Here is a 16,587-nt window from a genome sequence, read left to right as displayed (position 1 = left end):
GACGATGGTAAACAATAATTATAAATGGAGAATTTCAATGGCTACCATAGGGAAAATAAGTTAGGTGAGAGAGATGAGAGGTATGGATGTAGTATTTATATTTGATAAAAATTATATATTTTGGTATTTGAAGGTAATGGTGTTAATTTTTTAGTGTTTAAATTAGGTTTTACGGTTGATTTGACGAAGATTCATAATTAGCTAATAATATTTGCAATTAACTTTCATCAAATCTACTCTAAAACCCAAATTAAATCACATTCATTGAAATGTATTTGACAAATTAAATGTAAAATTAAACAAATTCACAACAAAACTAAATTTATTCTATTAACAAAATCATGAAAAATTCTAAACTAATAACATTAACAATTAAATTTCATCAAATCAATCTTAAAACTTGAATTAAAATTAAAAATTAACACAATTACCTTTGAGTGTCAAAATGTATAACTTTTTAAAATATAAGTACTAAATTGAATCGAAAAATAATAGAAGTACTGCATTAAAAATATCAAATTTAAACACCAAATGGTACATTAATTTTTTTTTAATTTTAAACCGTATATCATAGAATTCACTACCCTAAACTATATGATGGACACATGAATTATGGAAACTGAGCATTTTTTGTTATATAAAACCTTTTTCTTCGAATCTCAAATTATGATGGGTGTTTATATTTCTTGAAAATAATTTAGGTTCAAAATTTTAAAAATTCAAGGACACATGGTAATGTCTTATAGGTTGGTTTGTAGGCCCAAAAGCATTAATTAACACAAAACCCATACTGTTGGATTCTAAACCTGGGTTTACTTGTAGGCCGATAGCCCAAATTAACTCAACAGCGAGAAAGGCTTTAAAGAACCCATAAATAACCCAACCCCGAGACCAAGAGCGTCCCATGCAGACTGAACCCCATCCATGGCCTCTATAGTTCCTTGTTGCAAATTCATTTCCATTAAAAGTTAATAAATCACATTCATGGTATAATTTCAAATTGGGAAAATTCAACAAAGGATTAGCATTAAATACATTTGACAACATTGTGAACCTTTCCTCAACCATGCAGGCCACTAGGAATTATTGTAGTTGTAAAGCTTGCGAATATTGATTGGGAAGCTAACGCTTTCATCCCCATCTACCAATTGTTTCGCAATGATAAGATTAGCAGCTTCGGTGGGGTGATACGCATCCCAAAACACGTACTTGGATCGATCGTCGCACAAAGCCGAGGTGTTCGCGTCGCTGCTCTTAAAGCAAACGAATGGCGGAAAATACCCACCGCAACATGGGTCATTGGCGTTCTCTAAGCCTAGAAATGTCCCAACACATCAATATACGCTGTTTTTGTGTGCAAGATGATAAAAATTACGACTTACTAACCGTATTGATGATAGTTAGCAATGATGTCCATGAAAACATCGTAGGAGTTTGCAAACACGAAGATGGTTTCAGGTCCCATCTCTTGATTTAAACGACTCAAAAGCTCTTTTAATCTTTGATTATAGGCTTGAATCAATGCATTCACTGCACTCGAGCATTGTCCACTCCGCAATAGCTTGAGTGCTCGAACAAATGGTATGCAACCGAGTGGTCCAACCCCAACAACAATAAACTTCCTAGCTCCCATCTCGTGCAATCGCTACACAATACAAATTCGATATATAAAAAAGTGACAATAATATATTTATTGTTAAAAATTGTTATTACCTCAAGTTGAAGTGTCAAGTTAGAGATCATGAAATCTAGGAATGTTGTGGGCGAGACCTTGTCATGTCTTAGAAATGGTACTGATGGTTGGATATAATTCAATACATCATTAGACCCAATAGTGAGAGAAAAAATTGCCTTCTTTAAAAATTTTCTTGTATAATTTTCACCCATCGCATTCACCATATAAATTCGATTTTGTTCGAAATTACTCACTTGTTCCCCAAGTGGAATTCTTCCAATCTGCATATACTTTACATTAGTTCTCTTTTTACTTATAAAAAAAAAAAAAACACAATGAATGTATTATTGGACTCACAAAGAAAAACCCAGTTTTATCCATAATTCCTGAAGCTCCAGAGGCATAATTTATTCCCCTGAGAATGGCCTGAGCTTCGGTGTTTGGTGCCAAGTAAGGTGGTGGAAAAGATTTGGCTCCCAGATATTGACCTGATTTATATATATCATCCAAAAACAACAGTTTAAAGGGATTGAAAATATAATAGTAGCCTGCATGCCATGTGCTACATTCCTTTTTTTCAACCATTCTAATAGTGGTTCTTTTGACACCTTAAATTCCCATACAGTGGAATGCATGTAGATAAAAGACTTGAAAAGCAAATTAATGTTTACCATTGTGTATACATTAAAATAACTATTCTAGTTTGGTTAAAGTCTTATATCAATCCTAGGCATAACTCCCAACATGCTTTTAATAAAAGCCAGCGTCCTGAGAAAGCTAAAGTCAGGGTGTTTCCACTGATTTTAGCAAAGCCTTTCATAGGGGACTCAAGTATAATTCTCTAAACAATCTCTTTTTTTTTTTTAATCATAATTTAGTTTTTATATTTTATGAAAGCTGATAAGTTAGTTTAATTGTTACTAAACTTGAATTACTATATCGAAGTGCTTTACGAAGTTTGATGGGAGCGTTTAGGTTCAAACCCATGCCCTTATATGATATTATTCTTACTCACAAAGACCTTTTAAAGGTATAGGTTTGAATCCCACTAAGGCCAAAATTCTCAAACATTTTTTTTTTTGGGATTAGATGTTCCTGCCAAACCACTTGAATTTCTTTGGGTTCTTATCGGAGTGAGGAGACAAAAATTTGGGATTAAAATCAAGCATAGACACTTAAGAATAATGCCTCCGTTGAGTGTCCGAGACCGGCCTCAACATAACTAAACTTCGAAATATAATGAACTTGGTATAACTCATATACCATAAACTTAATTAAAAGTTCGAAAATTCTCACAAGTTAACAGATTAAAATAGAGGGAATTATCTTAAAGTAGAGGGAAGAAATATGCAATTAGACCCAAACTAAAACAAACTTGTATAGGACGAATTTCAGTTAAATATTGGAGGAATTTCGTAAGACTTGTTAAAGATAGAGAAGCTGGCATTATTAATATATTGATAAAAGAATTTACCTACAATGTCGGCTATTGTTCGACCATTGGTAAATCTTCCAGTAGGTTGCCCACCCGAAGGCGTGAAATCGATGCCATAAGGAGGGGAATCAGCCTTGGAGAGGGTGAATATATAATCGTTGTTTCCCGCATCTACCAATGAATCCCCAAACACGAAAGACGTGAAATTACATGAACTTGGCATTGCATGCAAGCACAGAACTATTAGTATTACAAGGCAAATTGGCTTTAAAATAACCTCAAAACTCTCCATTTTGCATTCAACCTCCAATATTGTTACTTGGCATGATCTGTACCAGCTGATATTATTACACATACATATATCTTTGCTTGAAGAAGAAGCTCCTTGAGGGGCAGGTAAGATTTTGAACTGGTCGTGTCAGATTAGGTTGTGGTCCAAGAAAAAACAAAATCTTCATATGATTGAAAGCAAGTTTGAAGAAAACTTAAGGTACTTTTTTGGTCAAATTGTGGTTTTGGTTCCTTTATTGTTCTCAACTTTGAGATTTATTTAATGTAATTTGGTATAATTTTTTTATAAAATCATTAATTAATCCAATTTTAATTATTCTTATTAAAATGCTTATATGAATTTTTCATAAAAATAACCCTTTTAACATAAAATGTAGTTAATGATATTAGGAGTAAAACATGATATTATAAAAGTAGAGGATCAATTTATTCCAAATTCTCTAATTTGAGCATGATAAAGGGACAATTTAACCTATTTTCCATTGTTAAGGAAACATAGGAGAGAGGAGGAAGGAACCATGACTTATTGAAGGGTTCAAACATTAAAAGAAGGCAAAAAGTAGAAAGCAAACCACCCTTGATATTACTTTACTTTTTTCTAGCCTACATGATACCTTATAATGCCACTAGTTAATAATATATTAAATAGAAACGTTTAAAATTATAAGCAATTCATTGATTCTTAAAACGATTAGTGAGACTGAGAAGCATTAAGAATAAGATTTGGAGACATCCTCAATCACTTCCACAAGTCATCCTGTTTCTAGATCAATTGGTCAATAGGGCATTTTGTGATGATATCAGTCCTATGCTCCTAATATCTAAGATATTCTTCTTATAAATTAAGCACCAATGGCGTTACTTTTACTTCACAAATTAGAATAATACTTCATCTCAATTCACCACGGTATTTTAGTCTTTACGATGTATAAAAATATTTAGGTTTTATTTTCAATTTTCATCCTTCTTTCTACTTTAATTTATTGGAATTTCATGATCTGAATTTTGAAAAGTTAGTGTAGTTGTGAATTTAATTTGCTCATTATTTTATTGCATATGAATTGTTGAATTGATGAAATCGATTATTTGAATGGATTGATTTGAATTTAATTCATATACAATTTTTTTTAAAAAAGTTAAATTATGCCATTAGTCTCTGTGCTTTGTAAAAGTAGTAGATTTAGTCTTTGTACTTTTCAAAATTTGAAATTTTAGTTTTGGTCCAAATAGTAGCAGCCAAATTTGTCTGGTTAAATTGAATTATCAGTCTTGTACTATGAGTATAGTTACAGATCCAGTTCATTTTCTCTAATTAGATCATTCTAAGTTCTCATACTTTTCGAATTTTAAAATTTCAGTCTTAATACAAATGATAGTTGGTAATCCATTAACTAAATTTTTAGTGAGTAATATATTAAAATAATAAGCTGACATGACATTACACATATAGTAATATATTTGGCGCATTGAATTTTGAAAATAACAGAACTTTGTTTAATGAATTTAACAATTATTGTTTAAGAATTTAAAATTTTAAGAAAGTACACGAATAAAAATGATCAAATAAAAGTATAAGAATTAAATCCATAACTTTTATTAATTACAAACGCTAATTACAAAATTTAACCTTTAAAAAAATTCTAACCACGATTCGTAAACAAAAATATTTGTCACAACCCATTTGAATTAACCACACCCTCATCCCAAATACTTGACAAGGATAGTAATGATGAAACCATGATAAGCATCTTGAATTGAATTATGGATACATGGTCCATTGGTTCTAACTAAAAAAAGCAAATTAATTGCCAAATATCACTTTAATAAATACTTTTAGTTCAAAAAAACCCTCCACATAATGCAAGATCATTTTGGGGTCTTATTAATTGCATCCCTCTTCTCATTTACATCTTGACGTAGTCCACACAAATGGGTCGTCGTCGGTTAAATTGGCCGCAAATTGTAGGTATAATGGCCTATTATTATATTTGCAAGTCAGCATCAATATCATTAAATCAATTTAGGCCCATATGGGACAACACATCAACCGTATCATTACGGATAAACAACAAAATTAGAGGTTTCGAAACAGTCCCTCACCGCCAAAAGAGGCTCATTAAGTCTTCTCTCATTGCTATCTGCCCAAACATCATAATCACTATCCCCCCCCGCAAAGAAAACTATTTTTGTAGATAAAATTGACAAACATGGCATGTTAATTAAGTAATTAGTCAGTAATAATGGTATATAATATGATCCTTGCACGTGCATCGTATTTGCATGTATCCTTACCGTCCTAAACAATGCAATTTTTTTTTTTTATTACAAGGATCCAACTTCATTGTTACAACCTTGTCCGACATGTGATTTACATGCTCTGCTATATATCAGAATGGAAACTGTAGTTTTTTTTTTTCTCTGGGGGGGGGAGAGGGGGGTGGGTTAAAAGGGTAAAAATAATAAAAACAGATTAAGATTAGTATGCCCTAAAGAGGAGGGTGGTGAGTGTCATTACCAAAGGGAATATGAGAGTCATGTGGAGAAGAAAGCACGAAATAAATACGAGAGGTTTGGACAATGACAAATTAATATTTAAAAACAGGAAAAGGAATATGTTTACTTCCCATAAAAGAAATACGTGAGTGTCATTACCAAATGTTTTATTTAATATTTGAAAGTTAAAATCCAACCAAAAAAACGTGGTATGAAAATATATATATATATATATATTTAAAAGTTAGAAAAAAATGTGAAATAAATAAAATGGAGTGAAGTCAAACAAATTATATGTTTAGTTGCAAAATTTTATGTATAAGTCTTCGAATCTCATCATGTGCAAATTATATTATTATATGTGGGTTTTAGTCGAGTTAATTTGTCGAATTTAGTCTAGATTGTATCAGTTCTTAGTCTGATGTAATGGTTTGATTCTAGATTATGACTACTTAAACAGTCCGTTTATAATAATTTGATACTTATAATTACTCGGACCTGTATTTTTCTTTGATTGTATTATACTTGTTACACTAAAAAATGAAAAACAACACATTTAGTTGCAAAATTTTTATTTAATATTTGAAAGTTGAAATAAAAAAAACGTGGTATGGAAATATTAATATTTAAAAGTGAAATAAAAAAGTCGTGTGAAAAAATTAATATTTAGAAGTTGAAAAAATATTTAAAAATAGGGAAAAATAAACTAAATATTCTAATCAATAATTAGGAACAAAATGAAGACTTTAATTTAATTGGATTTTTAATTAAGAAAAAAAGAAGACTTTAATTTAATTTAATTATTTTTAGTTAAAACTTCACCATAAATTTTACATTAATGAAAAGTATTTAATATTCCATACTATTTTTGTCCAAAATTCGCTATTCGCCACTTAATTAAAAATAAAATATAGTTACTTTCACAAAAATTAAAAATTACTTAATTGTTTTCGTGTCAAGAGAATATAATAAGTCAAACACATTATCTACAATAATCACTATATCAATAATTCAAGCAAAAATGTTAAATTTCTAATCAATATTCAAAAATATAAGAACGTAAAGACATTCAATCCTAATTTATTCAAAGATTTATATTAATTACACTCTAAAATTTATTTTCTAATTAATATATTAGTAACATAATATAAAATTAATATTTTAAAATCATTCAATCAACAAAAACTTAATTTTGCATAAAATTTTTAATCTATCACAAGTAAAATCACTACCTTAACTTTTTAGAGATTAATCAATAGAACCCAAAAAGAATTATTATCAAATTATTGAGATTCACTCAAAAGTATTAAAAGAAGGAATAGTAGAAAATCTAGAAAGAGACCTTGAGAAAATAAGAAAATTTTAAATGAAAAATGATAAATGTTTAAAGAAAACAAAAAGGAAGGATTTTAAATTTTAATGGGTTGGAAAGAGATTAATTTATTTTTATATAAAATTATTTATTTTATAAAATAAATTGTATTTAATCTTTTGTGCAATCAATTTATTTCTTATATAAATTAAATTTCTTTTTATAAAATAGTTTTTTGAATTATTGTGGGTCAATTGATCACACAATATTTAAAGTGGTCTTATCATTGTGTGGAATTCATATATTTAGAATATGAATATGTGCTTAAAAATAATATATAATAAATAATGAAACATATGGTTTAAAACTAATTAATAATAACAAATGAAATATGAACGATATTAAATTGAAAAAATTAAATTAAATTACGAGTAAAATGAAATTTAAACACATAAATACATCATATTAAGACTACTAAATAAATGCAATTGCCTATTGTGGTGTTGTTATCAATTCAAGTTAATGTTAAGTTAATTTGTGACATCAACTCAATAAAAATATTAATAATATATATTCAATTGATAGAGGTAATAAAGTGTACACAATAAAATTAAAATGTATAAAAAAATAAATTAAGGTTTTGGTTAAGTGATAAATTTATGATTTTCCGGGTTCAAATCCTACCATATACATATATATATATTCAAATAAAAAGATTAAAATACCCTTTTATAATATAACTTATTTTAAATACAAAAATATATTTTAGTAATTTTTCTAATTAAGTTGATGTTTGATTGACTTGTGACACCAATTAAATTAATAAGTGACTTCAAGAATTGATGAATGTTTTAAATTCAAAATGATATTTTAGTATTTTTCTTAACCGAGTTGATGTCTGGTTGACTTGTAGCCCCAACTTAATTAGGAGTTTAAATTAGAGAAAATACAGAACTGATGAAGGCAATAAAATTTGTATAATAAAATTAAAATGTGTAAAAAGATTATCAAATTAAAACTTTAATTGAATAATAAATTTAAAATTTTGTTAGATTCAATTGCCATAAAAGCATGGGATAATATTTAAAAGTTGAAAAAAGTGAGAGAAAAACAACGTACGAGAGAAAATTTTAATATTTAAAGGTTGAAATTTTAGTATTTAAAGACAGGAAAAGGATTACGTTTACTTCTTAAATTTTTATTTAACATTTGAAACTTAAAATCCAAAAAAGGAACGTGGAATGAAAAAAATCAATATTTAAATGTTGAAAAAAAAGCGAAATTGTCGTTTAAATAATTAACTTTAGAAATTATTAAAGGTATATGTATCGTTTACATTAATTTGAAGCTGCTACTTTTATATTATTATCATTATTATATACACACAAAAAACACATATATAACATATAAATACATATTTTTTTATTCGATTCTTAAAAGTAGAGATGAACAAAATTTAATTTGATTCGAAAAATAAAAAAAATTTTAATTTAATTCGAATAAATTTAACGATTCAACTCGAATATTATATCAGTTGATTCGATTTGAAAAAACCATATTCTCTTACACTGACAATACTAACTAAATTAAAACTCAAACAAAAAATCTTAAATTTAGGGTAATGTGAGAAGAATTGTAACATTTCTTCCTTCATTCGGTTGAACCACCACCCACCTTTTTCTAAGTTTCTTCCTTGGCCAAATTGTTGTAACAATATTTGGGCAACCCTTTCTTCTCTCTTTCTCTACTATTAACCTTTAAGAGAAGCTCTCCCACACGCTTCCATTTCATCACACAAAATGTGGACTTACATGTGATTATTGGTTTGTGTTTAAAATATTATATATTTATATCAAATTTTAAATTGATAATACTATGTCGTGCTATGTTTTTGTGTTTACGGTTATTTTAGTTTATTTTTTTATTGTATATGTATAATGTATTCCAGCACCCATTTTCAGAAAATTGATTAACCTAAAACCCGTATATATACAGCCATTTGCTTTCTATTTATGTCAGTGTAGTTTGCATATGATGGAGGAGTGAAACAGAGAAGAAGTGATGAAAGAGTTTACAGCTTTAAGACAGTTTTGAATTGTTTCCCAAATATTTTTACTTGTCAAAAGCCCCATCAGTGCCTTCACATTGTTCTTGCAACACTTTTGATTCTCTGAAAATGGCTGGAATGTGTAAAATGGGGTCCGTCTTAAAGTTCATCGGAGGGGTTTTGAATAAAGCTGTGAGCTTCGTTGTCTTCTCTGTTCTTGACCTTCTTGATTTCATCTTATGTTATGGATACAAAGTGGCTGATTTCTGTATCGAAGCCGAGTGGCGGCCTTGTTATTGCTCCTCCGCTAAAGAGGCCATCACTAGCAGCGGCAAGATCTTAGTCTCCGAACAAGGGGAATCCAAGATTGTTTCCCTGAATTCAAGCAAGTTGCAACTGGAGGATATATCGGATACCCTTTATTCACGTCCTTCGTTAGTGGCCGAGGTCTCGAAACTCACCGTTAACGAGCTGAAGAAGTTCAAGTTAGACGGTACCGCCAAGACGAAGAAAGGGTCGACGAGATCGACATTTACCATCAACTCCATCATTGTAGAAATGCTTCAAGGCAAGATGGTCGGTAGACAACTGCATCATATCCCTACATGGTCTGATTGTGATTGTAAATTTTGCAATTCTTGGACATCTTCTAGTAAAGACACACTTTATGTCAAGGCTCAGGGACCAAAGGGTAAATATGATCTCATCATATTATGATATTACCATTAACTATTTCACTTTTTCTCAAGATATTGTTTGTGATTGTCAGATAATAAAGCACGAGAAGATGTGATATTCATCCATGGCTTCATTTCATCATCAGCATTTTGGACGGAAACTTTATTTCCCAACTTCTCAAACACTGCTAAATCAACTTACAGGTTCTTAGCTGTTGATCTTTTGGGTTTTGGGAGAAGTCCAAAGCCAGCTGATTCACTTTACACCTTAAGAGAACATGTGGGCATGATTGAAAAATCAGTGCTGGAAGCATACGAGGTTAAATCTTTTCACATTGTGGCTCATTCTTTAGGCTGTATCTTAGCCCTTGCTTTAGCTGTAAAACACCCTGGTTCCATCAAGTCTTTAACCCTACTTACACCGGTAAATTTCTTTTCCACTTTTTACCAATCTTAGGTTTAAAAAAAAAAAAAGTTGGCAATTAATATGCATGAAAAATGTTGGCAGCCATACTTTTTGGTGCCAAAGGGTGAAGCAGCAACACAATATGTAATGAGAAAATTAGCGCCCCGACGAGTGTGGCCGGTGATGGCATTTTGTACATCATTGGCATGCTGGTACGAGCACATCAGCCGGACGATTTGCCTGGTCATATGCAAGAACCACCGGCTATGGGAATTTCTTACCAAACTTGTCACCAGAAACAGGTAAGCTTTAATTTCGTCAATCCTAATAATTCCTAACACCTCCTCAAGTCTAAGTCATGTCAACCCTACCAACAATCAACTATCCCCATACAATACGTACGGTAATTCATGTTTTTTTATCGTCTTTGACTGTCCAAGTTCCACCCTTGGCTTCTCTTTTCTGTTTTCAAATATATGTGAAAGTACCACCCCAAGTATTTCCGTTGAAATTTGGCACAATCATAAAAATTTAAAAATCTTTCAAAATGTTAATTCAGTTAGAAATTTAGTATTATTTTGTTGCTTTTAATAATGCAGAGATTCATTTAATAATACAACAATTAATTTAATTTTTTACTTATAATAATCATTCTATAGAGTATACTCACCTATAGATGCATATACAGATAGTCACATGCTTCTTATATTCTCTTAGGGCTAGTTTAGCATTATTTTTGAGAAGTATTTTAGTATTACTATTGAGAAATAAAATGTTCATTTTAGACATAAAGTAACAAATATGTATTTAAATAATGTTTAAATTAGTAGTTAATATTTTAATATATGAAATATAATTTTTACAAGTTTTTAAACAATTAATATTAATTATTTAGAAAATTTAATTGAATATGTAAACTAAATTTTAAATATTAAATGCAACCAATAAAATTTTAAATATATAATATTATATATTTAAAATAAATTTCAATAGGAAAGTAATTACATACCCATATAAATATTATATAAAATATTTTATAAAGATTAAAATTGTCCCTTGTTTCTAAAAGTGTTTTTGCGAAAGCGAAGTTAGAAAAAACTACTTTTACTTTTGAGTTCAAAAGCACTTCAAATGGTCTATTTAGTATTACTTGTGGCTCTAAAACCGCTTTTAATTTAAAAACAATTTTTGAAAAATAAGATTAAACTAAGCCTTAACCTTCCTTAAATATTCCTACAGAGCTATTAAAATCATTTAACTTTCTTTTCAATCAAATTTATATTGTATTACACTTTTAGCAAATAAATTATATTCTTGACATAAGATTTCTATATTGGACTTAGTTGGGTCCTGTGTGTTACTATTATTATATAAATTATTTTCTTTTTTTATTGATAATTTTGTATAAAAGAACTAAGGGTCTAAGAAGAACAACTTTGAAAAAAAAGATATTTTAAATCATACCAAATTGGTATAGTCACGTAAAATTTTTCAATGTCTAGCAATAAATTCACCAGTATCAATTTCCTTTATCACTATGCTTTTTGATACTGACCTTCATCTACAATAGCCCTTGAAGTTTAATGCATTTCTTTTTGTTATCAAAATAATAATAATAATAATAATAATTCAGGGTGAGAACATTCTTGATGGAAGGGTTCTTCTGCCACACGCATAACGCGGCTTGGCATACACTTCACAACATTATTTGTGGCACCTCCACCAAACTCGACCGCTACTTGGACGTCGTTCGTGACCGAATGAAGTGCGATGTCAACATATTCCATGGCAAAGACGATGAAGTAATCCCGCTCGAATGCAGCTTTAATGTTCAAAAAAAAATCCCTCGTGCCCGAGTTAAAGTTGTCGAAAACAAAGACCACATTACCATTGTTGTCGGCAGACAAAAGGTCTTTGCCAGAGAACTAGAGGAGATTTGGAATAGATCATCAAGAAGCCATTAAAAGAGTGCCATTTTAATTAGTTTGGAATTTATAAGAAGGAGAAAAAAAATCAGTGAAATTTGCGTAAAGATGACATGAGATTGGCAGGCTTTTTCGTTCTATGTTAATTGCTTAAGACCAATGTGAGATGGTTTGGTGTGTCCATGTTGTGGAAATTGCTTAATTAATTGTAACCATATCTATGATGAAACATAATGTCCTGGTAAACACCTACCCATATATATATATATATATATATATATATATATATTTAAATTGTTATAAATAATTAATATACTCATGTTCACACTTATCATATTAAAATTTGTATTAAATCCGTTGGATTTTTTCTAAATCAAATAATATAAAATTTATATATTATTTAAAAAAGAAATTTTTCAAAATTACATATGAATTTTGATTTACCGTCTAATTTAATATACTAATTTTGATTTGGTGTAATTATATATATGAAACTTTGATTGAGGTTCAAATGTATAAATAAACCTTTAATTTTGATTCAATCATACATATTTAAATAAATAAATCAATTTATTTTTATATTCGATAAATATAATTATTTTTGTATGCAATATATAAACACAAAATGATGTTATATCAATAAGTATATTAATGATTTGTTAGAATTAAATCAGATCAAAATTTTATGTTAAGATTATAAAAAAATCATATATAATTTTGAGATGAATCCTTTTAAAAATTATAATATATTAATTTTATAATTATATTAATATTAATAATATTACCATTTAAACCCCGGCGAAAGCGGGGATCAATGCTAGTTTCTTTTGAAAATGTTGTTTAAACTATTTAATTTTTAATTGAAAGACATGAAAATCATTATAATAATTATTTTTATTTTTCTGTTGACATCAATTGAGTGGGTATTGTTATTTTCAATAAAAATTTTATTTATAGTTTTTATGATTTTTAATAATTTTAAAATTCAAAAGATTTAATTTTTTTAATTTGATACTAAGATTTTGTTGATTTTTAGTCTAATTAGTTTTTAAATTTTTAATTTACTTCTTAATAAAAGAGTAGGGGTTAAATTGAATAAATGTGTAAAAGTTAAGTGTTAAAATTATTATCATTCCTTATATATAAACACCAAATTTAATTGAAGGTTATTTTTCTCACTCATCTAATGTATAAGAATTAATTTACTTATAACAAAAAAAATTGAATGCAATCCAAAATCTTTAAAGAATATGTTTAATTGTCTCCATAGTCTCTGTATTTTTTGGTTATTTTTCCTTATATTTATTGTGTGAAAATTAAAATTTAATTACTGATATTGAATAAAATTGGATAAAAGGAACAAATAAAGGGAGGAATAATCAAAGACAAATATTTAAACATGATAAAGCAGATGTATGGTTGGGGTGGTCGCTGTCTCAAAATATGTGGGGAGCTCGTCGGCTGTCCAACTTTTCGCATTCGTGTCATCCTCTGCCTACTCTTCCATTAATGGATTGGTTTCAGCTTCATTACTTTTTCCTTGAGTCTTTTGCATTTTCAGTCAACCAAATTATTAATGTAGTGGTGAATTTTTATCCTATTAAATTTAAGGGTAAATTGTAGAATTAGTCACTCAATTATTAGTATATTTTTTTTGTCATCCAACTATCAATATTTTTAATTTAGTCATTAATGTTTTAGACCATTTTTATTTTGTTCACTCTTCGTTAAATGCTTAATGGAAATTATGACGTGACCTTTTTCTTACTGACATAATAATACATTTAGTCCTTTATATTTATAAATCATATCAATTTCATCCTAATCCTAAATAATTCAACATATTTAACTCTCCACATTTATAACTTTTATCAATTTGATCCTCAAACACATGTAATTATATTTAAACCCATATGATTAAATCTTGATAAACTTATAAGTAAAATGTTGATTTTGATAACCAAAAACTCAGTAAATTTATGATTTTTCAAAAAAATTCAAGGGAATATTAATTATTCTTTCAGAAATTTGGGGGACCTTAGCCAACTTGGCCATACACAAATAATGATATCGTAATTGCAAATAATAGAATTTGGATAGTGAAGAACTAAAAAATTGAAGCGTGTTAATAATAAAGAAATTAAGAGATGAGTGTAAAGCAAATAAAGAGAGATTGTATCGTGTGATGTGTCTTAACCAATTCATTCCTCACACAGGTTTGATGATGATTGTCCAATTTGTCACTTCTCTTCTTCCATGGAACCAAGTATACTTGTGGATATTAGACACAAGATTTCAAATACCTCATCCTACCAATAATTTTGTCTGTTAACAAGCATATGTTATTAAATTTCTCAACTGATATTTAAGGAAAGGTGGAAGAAAAATTTCCTCATTTGGTTAGGACTTTGAGACTACAATGGAGTTTTTGGGAAGAAAAACCATTGAAATGGGTAACTGTTTATTGGCAGAAATGTTAGCTAACTTAGAAATTTTGTAGATTAAAAATTAAATCTGCACGCCTTATTAAGGTTGGTGAATTATATCGACCTAACAATTGCTAGCTGTATGAACATTAAGCTCAACACAATAATTTTTTTTTTTTTCAAATTTAAGTCTTAAATGGAATATTAGAATATTAATATAATGAAAAGCGAGAGAGAATGTTTTATTAGGCCTACAATGTTCAATTAAGATGCCATTTGGGAATTGGGTCAGTCGCTCCAATTTTTATTTTCTTTTAGTATGGGAATTGGGTCCAGTAAGCCCATTGTGCAAGAAGATAATCTATATTTAATGATGGTGTAATCACAAATTCAGCCCTTAATCTCTATTTTTTTTTTTTATCATTTTGGCCATTATTTTTCTTATTAGTTAAATTTAGTCTTTTTCACAAGTGTTAAATTTGATAAAAAATCTAATTATTATTTTTAATAAAATACTAACTAAAAGTTAATTTTTTTCAGCCAAAAAATAGTACCAGCGGCAGTCGATCACAATGACCAAAGAAAAGAAAAGCTTTCTCATAGAATGGAAAGAGTTAATTCCGCTAATCATCCCTAGATTTTGACTCTCATTTTAAATTAGTCCCTAAACAAAACTATTAAAATTATGTCACTTAGGTCATTTTGTTGCTAGGATGGTTAATTTAACAGTTAAATGACATATTAAATCTTATGTGATATAATTTAAAATAAATTTTTAATAAAATGGATATTGTGAAAATATTAATTTTGAAAATTTCAAAGCTTTTACAAAAGCTGTCATTCATGCACTCTCTCTCTCCTACTTTTACTTTATCTTCAGTTTTTCTTTTAAAATTATACGATAATGTTCTATTTTCTTTTAAATTTAGCTACATAAAATTTGACATGTCATTTAATGATTTTAATAACGAAAGGAAATAATTAATATAACATCGATAATTTAGAGATGTAATATTGAAAGATAAATTTAGAATGAGATGATGATTTAAAAATGTCTAGTAGAATTAAATCAAATAAAAAAATACTAATTAAAGATATAAAATCTTTATTATTATGAACCAAAGAGGGATACACGTTGGCAAGGGATTGCCCATTCTTCAAGCATATTCGAAACAATCACCGTTATGAACTTATCAGTGTTTTGAATGTGACCAATTTTGATAAAAATTAGTGACTAAATCATACTGGAGTTTAATTTATACTATCATTGAAAGAGTTGTAATTTAAATAAAAATAAAGCTGATGCCTGCGGTAAACATACAACACAAAATAACCCTTAGTTATAACCTTATTTCTTGATTAACATGTGTCGAATACTTGTCAAAATTAATCAGATAATAAATTTTTTATTTAATGTGCTATTTTGTAAATAAATTTGACTGCATTAATTATATAAATATGTTATTTTAATAAGTTTGAATAGGTGATAGAGTAATCAAGGTGATATTACATTGATAATTTAGATTTAAATTTTGTCACTCTATTCACACTCCTTATATTGTATAAAAAAAAGAATCTCAAATTCGTTATATATCCTTTCAATCAATAGATTCGTAGGAAAATTAATAGAACGGCTCATGCATTAACGAGGATAGCATCCTTATTGTTTTTTTTTTTAATGTTTTGAGTTTGGATGCTATTGATAGTGTAAATAGTGAAAACGCAATGTTTAGGAATGAATGTATAAAATAAGCCTATCGAGTAGGCTTTAGTTTATTTGATTTTTATTTTTTGATCATTTCCTCTAAAAAGAATAGCTAGATCATTTACTTTCTTCTTTCGTAGTCATTTCCCCCAAGATATTTGGTTATTTTATGTAATTCCCACATGAAATATCCCC

General features: G+C 28.5%; 2 protein-coding genes across 2 annotated transcripts; one reads left to right on the top strand and one right to left on the bottom strand.

The window, feature by feature from the left end:
- Nucleotides 1-1,005: 1,005 nt before the first annotated feature.
- LOC108477532 (GDSL esterase/lipase At5g41890) lies at nt 1,006-3,596 on the bottom strand. Its single transcript, XM_017780073.2, has 5 exons — nt 3,150-3,596; nt 2,033-2,163; nt 1,714-1,956; nt 1,387-1,645; nt 1,006-1,315 (listed from the first exon to the last, which is right to left on the bottom strand). The coding sequence occupies exons 1-5, from the start codon at nt 3,463-3,465 to the stop codon at nt 1,077-1,079; spliced, it is 1,188 nt and encodes a 395-aa protein (XP_017635562.2). The 5' UTR covers nt 3,466-3,596; the 3' UTR covers nt 1,006-1,076.
- A 5,230-nt stretch (nt 3,597-8,826) lies between these two features.
- LOC108477326 (probable lysophospholipase BODYGUARD 3) lies at nt 8,827-12,495 on the top strand. The gene is made up of 4 exons (XM_017779831.2): nt 8,827-9,944; nt 10,023-10,354; nt 10,439-10,638; nt 11,970-12,495. Exons 1-4 carry the CDS (start codon nt 9,383-9,385, stop codon nt 12,298-12,300), a joined length of 1,425 nt encoding a protein of 474 aa, XP_017635320.1. The 5' UTR covers nt 8,827-9,382; the 3' UTR covers nt 12,301-12,495.
- The last annotated feature ends 4,092 nt before the right edge of the window (nt 12,496-16,587 follow it).

Source organism: Gossypium arboreum, chromosome 12 (assembly GCF_025698485.1).
Source record: "Gossypium arboreum isolate Shixiya-1 chromosome 12, ASM2569848v2, whole genome shotgun sequence".
In the NCBI taxonomy this organism is placed as follows: Eukaryota; Viridiplantae; Streptophyta; class Magnoliopsida; order Malvales; family Malvaceae; genus Gossypium; species Gossypium arboreum.
The sequence above is the reverse complement of the archived record's forward strand: the minus strand, read 5'-3'. Positions and strand labels throughout refer to the sequence as shown.